The sequence below is a fragment of the Olea europaea genome, chromosome 18, assembly GCF_002742605.1.
Source record: "Olea europaea var. sylvestris chromosome 18, O_europaea_v1, whole genome shotgun sequence".
In the NCBI taxonomy this organism is placed as follows: domain Eukaryota; kingdom Viridiplantae; phylum Streptophyta; class Magnoliopsida; order Lamiales; family Oleaceae; genus Olea; species Olea europaea.
The window spans coordinates 1,566,482-1,578,483 of record NC_036254.1 but is presented as its reverse complement, the minus strand read 5'-3'; the positions used below and the strand labels follow the sequence as shown (position 1 = coordinate 1,578,483).

Below are 12,002 nucleotides of genomic sequence, written 5' to 3'. Positions count from 1 at the left end.
ACTTTGCATTTAAATGAATCTATCATTTAATGTTACGTAATTACCACTTAAATTGGTATTTAATACCAATTGTGATGAGTACTATTAATCTTCTACAAAAGAGATTTTAAAGAAAACTCCTTTAAATCGTATTTCTTTAAAAACACTTCGAATCCCACGAAATATTTTTTTTAAATAAATTATCCAAATAAGTGCAAAGGAAACTTCTTTGTTTTAAAAGCTTCTTTTGACTTATCAAAAGTCATGTCATACATGCCTTTATTAAATTCATTCTTCCGCTCGCTAATAGCATTTTATTTTTCCTTTAATTTATAGAGGTAAAAAATTTTGGCACCTCGATCAATTCACCTAAAATTAGACATCTCTCCTTGTATATTTTCCATTATTTTTTAACTGCAAAATTTATATAAATAGATGAAATTGGGATCATATAGTTCCATTGCATTACAACTGTTTTCAAGAACATAATTGTTTAAAGCTCCGGTTAGAAACTCTGTCCATTAATGAACTTCATGACTCGATCATTCAATTTTTTAATTTTAAAATTTTCACAAAACTTTCATAATTGTCACAATTTGGACACAATGCCCGTATGATGACAACTATCGATTACTTTATTTCAGGGTACAAGACAACAACAACCACAACATACATTTAATAAAAACAAAATATATGCTAAAATGCATAGTTTTTTGAATCATTTTCTTTAATAAATGCATCATTAACCAAAAAATTTATAATGTTACACTACACAGCTCCTTCATGTCACTCATGTTTCTCAATAAACCCAAAAACAAAATAAAAATATTTCTAATTTTCAAATACAAAAAACATAAAAAATAAATAGGGCAAAAAAAAAAAAAAAAAAAAGGGTTCTATTAGTCAAAATCCCTATTAAATTGGGATAATGACATGTAGTAAAATTACTTGGCTGCTGAAAGCTTGTTCTTTTTATTACCCTTCTTTCTAGAGCCACAAGCCTCAGGTCCTTCAGCCTCTTCTGCTTTTTGTTCTTCCTCTAAAACAGCCAACTAAAGTGTCCACATGTATAGTATGCGTTACTATGTTAAGATTTGCATAATTCATTGTTGGTAGACGAATTTAACGACTAAAAATTAAAGCATACCTCGTCAAGGATTGGCTTCAGTTCCTTGTAACGAGTTTCAGCAAGATCAAAACCATCTTTGCGGAGTTCCTATAGTGCCAAGAGAACATTATCGTCACCACATAGTTTCGTTGAGAAATGCAAAAACAGAATTACAGGCTAAAGAAAGTGCAAGAAAAACCAGAAGAAACAATTTCAAAAGGACCAAAAATTTAAGCATAAGACTTGGTTGGTATTGCTATAGATTTTAGGAGAATCAGCTTCAGCTACCCTAAATAAAAAATTAGCTGCGAGAAGTATCAGTTTAGTGTCTGGTAAATTTTTTCTTTTAATTTGTTTTATGTATCAAATTTAGCAATTGGTAACTACTTTATTGTTGTTTTTGTATACAATTACTAAACTCGACATTGAACATAAAGATCATCTCAAGTATCGCTGCAGTGTGCAAACAAAATAAAAATGAGACTATGCTCGATAAAAAATTTAACACCTAACTCAAACAAAATTATAAGTAGCGACTATGTGGCCCACTTTATTCCCCTCGTGAGGAATAAAACAGTAGATCGCAAAACCCAGGTCCCGACCAAGGATAGTAAGACACCCAATCCCCAAAGCTTACCTAAGACCCGTGTGCTGTCTCTCTCACCATCTCTCTCTCTCTCTCTCGATGTCTCCCTCTCCGATGCACTCACTAGTCTCTCCCTCCGGCACCTACCAACCAGGTAATTTACTTGAATTTTATTGAGTTCTCGTTCATCTTCTCCATGTCCAACCCCATTTAGTAGTGACTTCAATTTTTTTCCCCCAACAAAATTAGAAGTTCGAGTTAATTTCTTGAATGACGTTGATTATGTCAATATGTTTGATTGATTTTTCCACATGCTTTTTTTTTTTTTTTTTTTCCTCTTTATTCTCTTGGTAGATGTATACATCATGTTTGGCTGAGCTTAAAAGAGTTCACTTATAAGCCAAGTTGATTAACAATCGGGTTGACTCTGAATTGGGTCGGTTTTGGTTTCGGGGTACGGCCCAAAACCCACCCAACCCAATGTACGTCCCCCCCTACTTGTATTACAGCCCCAAAAGCAATGAAGCATGTTTTAAACGACCCATCAAAGGAGAATTCCATCAAGGACGAGGCATTGGTCGTCCTCCCCATTTATGTTTCCCTGCCCCCTCATCACTCCATAGTTGAAGGCTGCCCACGATATCTATAAAAACTGATGCCACTCAATCTGCTGAGCCACGCTAGTACCAGATCTCACACAATGTACAACCAATATATCCAAGATCCTAGGCTGAGACCCGTTTGAACAATCCAAACAAGATGTCCCACACATTCTTATTCCTAGGAAAGATTTAACCGTTCCCCACCAGCCAGCAGCTTTTTTCAAACCCTCCTCGTGTCCCCACATTCAAATAGCACATCATCTCTATCACCCCACACCATCAACTCATCACATCAATTTTCACGCCTATGGAGGTAATATTTAGTTAGGAGAGCTTTATAATTAGCACGCCCAATGAATACCGAACATTAAGCAGCCCCTGCCACCCTCACTCCTAAGTCCTAATTAAACACTGGTATCCACTTTTCACTAAGCCCCTGTTTGGCTCAAATTTTAGTCAGATTTTAATCAGAGTCAAAGTCAAAGTCAAACAATTAATATTAACCATATATTTCATAGGTCCCCACAATTTTTCAACTACATATTTCAAAAACTTCTATCAAAATATACTAAAAATTTAATTTTAATCCCCACCAAACGCCCTCTAAGTAAGTCACTTAGGGGAAGATAAAAGCAAAATCTGATAAGCCAAATAAGCCTTCTGAAAGCTGCTGCCACATGATATGAATTCTTCCATCATCAGATTTTTATTGAGTTTATCAAACACCTAAAATAGTTGTGATCGTTTGACAATCAGAATCCAGGGCTCTAAAAGCAATCCCGAAGACCCAAATATATAGAGATATCTTTTACAGAGCGAGCTTCATAATTTCTGTTCTTTTTTCATTCCAGAAATGGATTCTAATCTTTGGTATCATTCCACATAAATTTTAGTTGAACTTGCCTCAACAATGTGTGAAGTTCAAGCAAAATGTTTGCAGAAGAGTAACACAAGTAAATTAAATCTTAGGTTCACCAATTCTTGAACCATAGTTAGATTTGGTACTTATTACAAGGCATCAAACTGAAATAACCAAACAAGTAAATTACAATCTTGCCAACTAATAACTTAGACAGAACTAAAAAAAAATTACAAATGAAACAAAGTTAATTAGACGTAAAAGTCAGTATATTTTCTATTTATCAGGATAGAGAAACAAACCTTTCCGGTGTGCTGTGTATGTTCATATGCAGCCATTTGCCAGTACATATTTGTACGTTTGTAGAAGTCCTTCAGAGATTCCCCAGGCTTCATCAAACAACATTGAAAAACAAGTCAGTTGTTAATATTAGAGAGCGACAAGAAGGATATATCGTCATGCAGCAAAGCCAAATAGAAGCAAATATCAAGCAAAGGTTATTCCATTAAGACTAGTTTGGTAAGATGGACTGTGCAGTACTTGACTATATTAAGGAAGAAAAATGAACTAAAATCTTGTTTATTGTACCACTGGTGTTCTCTGTGAATCAGAAAGACCAAGACTCGCTCTGATTTGCTCAATTCTGGCTCGTTTTTCCTTTCTTCTAAGATTTTTTCCTTCTCCTTTTATTATAGCTACGGCATCTCCCATTTGGAGTGACCTATCCCCACTACTAGTAGCCTTCACAAGAAAACATGTAAATTAGTTCTCTTTAAAAAGCACAGAGACAAAATAGAAGAATGGTTATCTTTCAGGATTCTGTTGATAAGCGAAAAACCTCTACATCGCCATCTTCATGACCGGACTCTTCACTATCATCTTCATCGTCACCCTCTTCATTTTCACTATCATCTTCATCATCGTCCTCATCGTCGTTATCTGAGGCTTCAATCCACTCTGATTCAGATGCCTGTGTAGGACAAACAATATTAACAAAAACAGAAAGCAGGCACATCATAAAATTTTATAGCGCATGTACGTAATGTTAATTATATAAATAGAGTTATTTCCAATGAAATAAATTCACCTTCTTACAGAATCACAAGTCTATGAATAATCAATTTTTCAACGGAAGTGAAAATAATCAATAAATTGAAAGAGCATATGCTTTTCCACCTACCAGATGGCCGATATGTATGAGCGTGATTTGAACACAGAGATGCTCATACAAGGGAGTGCAAACTCGGATAAAGATATAAATGGATGGAGAATTTAACTAAACGAAGATAAAATCAAATAACACAAGACCATAAACATTGATAAGGAGAGAACAAACAAACCGGTATTAGGCATTTCCACTCATCCAGTTTGCTGAGGTTAAGCATATAGAGATCATCAAGGGTAATCTCTTGATCTCTAATTTCCATCATACCCCCGTAGATGTATAATGTGTCTTTTCCCATAACCATACAGGAATTGATACGTCCACAAGGCTTCACTATCTGAAAGTTAGACTGGAGTAAAAAGACTGAGATGAGATGAAAGTAGAAGCCATGACAGAGTTTTCCAAATGGTGACAAACCTCTGGTAAACTGGAATTTTGCACAGCAATTTTTTTGCCAGGATCACGGGCTTTCTCGTCAGATTCAGTAGCTGCCTTGCCATTAGTAGTCGCTAAATTTCTTTTCACATTAAAAGAGATTTTACTCATGTCACTTTCAATCTCATTATCATCGTCATCTGAATTGTCATCTTCACCATGTGGTACAGCATCTTCCCTGTCCACCACACCCTGCTTACTTTCAAGGGACACATCACTGTCTCTCTCGCCAGAACTCTTCTTCAACTGCAAAACAATTTATACAAGAAATCAAATGCATCAGTCACGAAATGCTTTGAAACGACAAAAGGTAAAAATACTATACGAGCCTAAATATAAGAAGTTAAGAAACTAAAGAATGAAATCTCGAAGGATGAAAACAGACATTTCCATAATATGCAAATTCAATAATTAAGAGCATGTGCAAGAAGTACGTAAACAAGAATACCTTATCCTTAGTTGCCTTCTCCTTTCGCAGCTCCAAGGGGTACCTTTATTCAACACAGGAATGATATTTTCATTGACTCAAAATAATTATTATTCACAAAAGTTATGGGATGCTAGAAAAAAAAGTTTATTATCCGATCACAATGTAAAGGAATGATTTTCCTTTTTCTTTTTGTCGTAACAAATTATATTCACTTCTAGAAAAGTACAGACTTGCGGAAAAGATGTATGCCACATGTCATTAGATGGTCATGGTGACTTAATTACTAATATTATCAATTGGACAGAAATGTGGGTTACCAGCGATGAGTATCTAATTGGAAGCCATAAAGTTCATTCAAGAACAAGCTCATCATTAGGTCACCTGTAGATAAAGAGAGCACAATTTCAATTAAAGATTAGAGTATGAAATGTTTCAGTAGAAAAGAAGAGCTATATCTTGACTCAAGCCAATGGGAAACAGAAGAAACAGACTCAAAATCTTCAATCAAGCGGGTCACACTACCCTGCGTGATAGTTTCTAAAAGAAGGCGAGTGTCTTTCTTAACTTCCAAATGCATGTTACGTATTACTGATAGAATAATGATTTCAAGATCAAGCAGACAATGAAATATTATTGACCTCCCTTTCTATCTCTATATATCATCAGAATAAAATTATTAAATTTTCATTCTGTTCTTAGTTTACCTTAAATATCCTATCTTCAGCTTATTCAGAAATGTTGCTAAGCTTGTATGGTTTCCATCTAAAGATCAAACACCTAACAAAGACTTACCTCACAGAATATGGACTGTGGTACACAAAATATCTTCTCCACTTTGTTCTATGTAGAAGCCAATTCCTCTGGTATGCCACAGATTATCATATATTTTCAATCACTTCACCCACTGTCAGTACTCATAAAACCTCTCTTCAAATGACACATATATGGTCCCAGTCTAGGTTGCAAGCACACAGGCAAGCAACAAGAAAAACACGCCCACACGTGACTTTCCAGAAAGGTAGGACACATGTTGGGTACTAATCAATTAAAATATATTTTTTTTTATTTTATGTTAGTCTATGGTTCTTTATTGGGAGAATATATGACTGATTAATTTCTGAACTTCTGTATTAACCTATAAATGATTGACTTTCCAATTGGGCCCTCCAAAATTTTTAATAGAGAAACATGTACAACTTCTTTTGCTTTTAATGTTACCCACTTTAAGAAACAAAGAACAGTTTTGTCTTTTAGTTAGGTGAGAATTCAATGGAATATGTTAGGGTTTCTTCTCCACCAACAGTCTTCAGTTTCATGTTTAGCTTAGGGTTTATGAGCGATCGCCGACCACATTCTCACCATAGTCGTACTCCGGCGAACTTCGCCTCCTCTTCCACTGACTACTTTTGTCGTTGTGTTCGACCTAGGAATCTCCAGATATATTTTTTTCAAATTGCATTCGACATGTGGGGGAGCGTGTCTAGCACGTGAATATGCAACTTATGTCCTATTTACATGAGTTACACAATGTTAACCCGTTGACTTTTAATTTATCTGTATAGGTGTTATTTCCCCATTTCATGATAAGCACTTCTTGTTATTGTAAACCATGCATCTTCTCTTTATGACACAATATTATTTATAAAGCAAAGGACTTGCATTTATAAGGATTTTCCGTCAAATAATTTCCACAAGCTACTAAAATTGCAAATTTAGGAATCAAGAAAAGTATAGGCTGAGTCTCCAGGATGATGTGGATCTATCAAAAGATATTGAAAAGCAAAGTGAGCATATAAAGAAATTACCTTCCATTTCCATATCCACCACACCACCAAATAGCACAGCCCTCTTTTTATGAACACACATAGAGAAACCAGCACGAGGTCCTGGAGGCATCCCACTCTTCTTCACCTTTTAAATAGCACCAACAAAACAGAAGGTTACTATTTGCACCTAAAAAAATTCTTACATAACAAATAGGTAATCTATTTCACAGATGTGGACAACATAAAATGTGTACTCATTAATCAATATTCCTTTCAAAATTTCATCTTTTTACCTTCAAGAAAATATTCTCAGGTACAACTTCCACAAAAATTCTGAACACCAATTGAATCATGCCACTATTTTGGCAAATAAGCCACAGACTAGAAGTATCTCAGCAAAGCATTGGAACTAAAAACAGAAACAGAAAATGTGGTACTTCATATATGGAGCTGGCCAGAGAACACTGTTCCTTCACCGTACAAAAATTAACTTGTACGAAATTCGAATAAGAAAAAAGCGAATTGCTCTAAAACCAAATGGTTCCGTGGAACAAATGCTGAAGACTTTGATATTAACTTATATTACATACGCAAATGCATTTATCTATGAATGCATGATGTATTGACTTGACCCGTTAATAATTGATTAAAGTAATTATGACTAGACCTGTTAATAATTGATTAAGTGATTATATAAGGACCAGGCTTTTATATGAAAGAGAATATCTGTCTTTTGGTCAAATCAAATGTAAATAGTTTGTGATTATCAAAATAAACAATATGATTAACAAAAAAACTAAGACAATTATTAAATCTAATGCAATGTAGAGAACCACGGGAGACTATATTATTACCATACAAATTATTCTCACATCATCAATGCCTATAGCAACATAAAGTACCAAATGTCTGGAGACAAACACTATAATAGTCGTTATATATTTTCATTGATCAGGTTATCTTGGTGATAATTGACAGCAACAAGATTGAATTTTCTAGACACCCAATAGACACATAAAATCCATGTTAATGAGGAGACATTTAACACCCAAAAGCACATGGCGCGCACACACATTGTGAGGGTGGTGTGCGGAAGGATAGAAATGGTCAGAAAGAAAGGTAGAAGAGAAAGAATTTCTACTTCATTTTCATATGCATATCATTAGTAATAGGGAATAGAGAAAGAGTGAAAGAATTAACATACAGACCTTGTTCCACTCCCAAGTCCTGGGATCAAGGCACCACATGTCTGAATGAACAATTCCTTTCTCAGAGACACTTTTATCTGATGAAACCTCTTTTGAATACCCTCCATATAAATAAATCTAAAAGAAATATTGATGAGAAAAATATTAACCAGTTAATCTTGAGAGTGTAATAATTTAAGACTTAGTTGAGCAGTAGCAAGTTCCCCAAAAAGAATGGTACTTGAATGGTGACCAAATAATTGGCAGAAGCAAATGGAATAAACCACAACCACATTCACGGGTTTTGTCAATGACATAACATTGATATCACATTCAAGTCTACAGCAATACGGTTTTGGGAATGTCCCAGTTCCTCCATTTATTATATATGTGATAAGTTAGTGTTTGCATGTGTTGAGCACATTGTACATACTTTGTATTGATTTTCCTTACTGATGTTGGGAGTGACGCTGATATATACTTAGACATCAACAACAGATTACTTTGGAAAACATATATAATAATGTTGGCTAGTATCGTGTGTATTGTTCATGTACTAACCTCATCTTGGTAAACAACAAACTGGAAGCCACTTCGAGGACTTGGCCACATGCATCCAGGAGTAGGTTTTATCTCTTGCCACTACAATGCATCAAGTCATAGATTTAACCATAAGAATCTGAATTTGAAAATACAAGCAACGGAAATTTGGATATGAAGTCTTGTACCTTAAACTGATCAAGGTCAAATATGTGCAAATCATTGAAGTACCTGCAGCAATGGAAGACACTTAGATGGCAAACAAGAACAATATTAGGAAAAAAGTACCATGGCTTCATAGAGGCATATAGGTATGGTTCATACAAAATGCCATAGAAAACTTGCATCAAAGAATGATAAACAGTATCACATCAGCTAGTAAGAATAAAGTTACAAGAAAACAAGCAATGGAAACTCGTAATGTAAGGGATAGAAAACATATCAGAGAGATGAAACATAAGATTACAGAACATTTCAGAGAGAAAAAAGCAAGGAACATGAGAAGTATCATCAGTACAGAAACCAACAGAAACTTATAGTAAAAGTGATGTTTTAGTGTTCTTTCTTATTTACTTATCTATTTGTTGCTTGTAAAGTCTGATGAAAATTACGTCTTTATCTAAGGGTTCTGCCAGAGATAAAAGCTAGGAGTAGGTTCAGAAACAAAATTTCTAGCTCTATCAAGCCAAAGTTGCTTGACAGAAAATTTGGCACTCCACTAAGCAATGAGGTTTGAGCTTCTAAAGTCCGTCAACTTCCAATAATCTTTACAGATTGTCAACTGTCAAGCCTCCAAACCAATGACCTTAAAGTTTGAAAAATTATGTGTTATTATTACTTAAAGACATCATTGAAGATACACTATTTGACTTCCACATATGCTTCCTTCTCCAGTTCCAAAATCTCCTCTTGCAATCTTAAACAGTAGGTGCCTAAAAGGGGTATCACCAGAAATGCGACAGGCACTAACAATTTTTTATAGCCCACACCCAAAGAAATACCAACTGTTCTTAACAAATACAGTAAGACAATTATCATCAATACCTTATCTGTCTAGAACAATTGATGCTTGCATTTTTTTAACAAATCATCAAATATTTTATGTGATATTGAGAAAAGAGAGAGTGGAAACCAGACAACAAAATTCACCATCAAATCATCAGTAAAGTGAAGAATAAATTGGTTAATCAGCCCTACATACACCAGTTTCAACGTAACAGAGTTGAGCATGTAACATCTTAACAATAGTATGAATTTCATCTCATCGCACATCTACGCGAACATACAAGTCGGGAAAAGAACCAAAGCACTACCTCACTTCTCTAAGAGTGTCATAGAAGCCTCCAAAAACTATAATCTTGTGCTTGTACAAGACCTGCAAAATAAGGGAAATAGAAGCATATGTAAAACCTCAAAACTCAATGGTGAAAGGAAGTCAAACACGTAACAACTCAAAACTTTACCATGCGGTGACCTGAACGTGGACTAGGACAACCTTTATAATTTAGCTGCTCCCACCGATTTGTTTTCAGGTCCAGCATCCAGAAGTCCTGCAACAACAAATTTCAAAATTGAAATTTCAATCTTTCACAACATTCTCTTGTTTCCATCAAAATATGTAATGTCTACCTTGTAATGGTGGAAACGCTCTTGGTTAGGAGACGTGAATTCACCACCTAATAACACCAAAAAGAAAGAAAAAATATATTCTTATCCATCCGGCAACAACCATAGTCTGTGCATATTATGCACATGTGCATTTGTCTGTCTGTGTCTATCGTATGCATACATACATCCAAAACATTACACAATTTATGTACATTTATCTAGCCAGAAAATTTTACCATAAACATAAAGATAATTCTTCCAGGAGACTGCCTGATGAGCACTGCGAGGAGGTGGACTATTAGGGCTTGAAATCAATTTCCACTCTTGCTTTTCGACATCATATCGATATAGATCCCCATATACAAATGTCTGCGTGCACAGTTCCAGTGCTCAAATTCATGAGTTGCAATTTGTCAACACAAACAATATAAAGAAAATGACACTTTGTTTTCAACAATTTAAAATAAAAAACAATACAACGCGGGAGTTCTTAACACCACATGTTGCTTCCATACAATACCATTAAGCAGCTTTCTAAGGCCAACGTCCAATTTTATATTTAATGCAAAATACTTAAAAAGATCTGACCTTGCTCCCATTGTAGAATTCACCTCCATACAGAATTAACTCCGTGTCTTTCAAAGGATTGATTGTTAACTGCATAAAAAGTAAAACAACCAAACAAACTCCTGGCCATTTAAATTCAAAAACATCAATAAATATAAATTAGATATGTCAGCCAAAAAATTCAAAGAATATACCGAGCAATTCGATCTCGGAGATGGTGCCGGCACGTTGTCTTCAATATGCACTTCCTTCTTTTTGGCCTCTTCTTTTTGAATACTCGACTGCGAGCAAAAAAATTTCAATTCATTACTATACTCCCTTTCTTCATCATTTAAACTAAACAAATGTTACTGTACTAAGATTTACATGAATAAATTCAATAATGGCGCTCATATTATAAGTGAATTAATAATGTTATCGTTCTTTTTCATCTTTTCAGTTATATGGAGCTTTTTACCAGAATAGAATCTATGTCATCTTCAGGTGAGAGTTTTTTGGATTCTCTGCGAGCTCGTTTTTCCTCAGCTTTGGCTGTTTTCTTTTCCGTTTTTTCTTTTCCTTTCCCTGGCTTCTTCGTTTTCTTTCCCATTTTCCTTCCTTTTTACATCCTCAGCCGCCGCTAATGCTTTCGGCTCCGGCGACTCGCTTCCTCAACTGTTTGTCAAGGGGAAACCTCTCCTGAGTTCTTTACCTATATATTTTGGTGTGAAACGACAGCGTAGCCTATTTTTTATGATATTTTATTTTAAATGGTCTAAGCACGTTATCGTATTTCATCGTGATTCAAATTTTTTGTAATAACGAAATATTATAAATACACAATTTTTTCTATATTACATTGGATATATAAAAATTAATTGTTAATATATAAATTTAAATATTCATTAAAATTTTTAGATACATGAATATGAATAAATTCATCTATAATAACTCTATGTTAATGTAATTCAAGATTCATCAAAGAAAATTCATTGAATTTAGGTTAATGTGAATGTTAATTAATTAAAAATTAATAACATAAATTTCATAAATGACAATAATGATATAGTATTTATTACATATTGAAAAAAAGTAAGGTATTATTGAAATAATTGAATTATATGAAGGTCAAAATCGTCTAAAAATGATTCTCCCTTGATTTTTATATCGTATTTATTATATATCGAAAAA

The 12,002-nt window shown here is 34.4% G+C and overlaps 1 protein-coding gene across 2 annotated transcripts; it reads right to left on the bottom strand.

The window, feature by feature from the left end:
- Window positions 1-671: 671 nt before the first annotated feature.
- LOC111367103 (kelch domain-containing protein 4) lies at window positions 672-11,510 on the bottom strand. Of its 2 annotated transcripts, XM_022987817.1 has the most exons (20): window positions 11,290-11,510; window positions 11,027-11,113; window positions 10,854-10,922; window positions 10,502-10,634; window positions 10,287-10,333; window positions 10,121-10,207; window positions 9,971-10,032; window positions 8,846-8,888; window positions 8,679-8,759; window positions 8,139-8,255; window positions 6,970-7,075; window positions 5,482-5,545; window positions 5,183-5,225; window positions 4,717-4,980; window positions 4,475-4,636; window positions 3,973-4,104; window positions 3,723-3,875; window positions 3,437-3,523; window positions 1,127-1,195; window positions 672-1,031 (listed from the first exon to the last, which is right to left on the bottom strand). In XM_022987817.1, exons 1-20 carry the CDS (start codon window positions 11,419-11,421, stop codon window positions 924-926), a joined length of 2,046 nt encoding a protein of 681 aa, XP_022843585.1. In that variant the 5' UTR covers window positions 11,422-11,510; the 3' UTR covers window positions 672-923. The 2 variants fall into 2 exon arrangements, with proteins under 2 accessions (XP_022843585.1, XP_022843586.1); XM_022987818.1 differs by lacking the exon at window positions 8,139-8,255 and having other exon boundaries at window positions 863-1,031.
- Window positions 11,511-12,002: the final 492 nt, after the last annotated feature.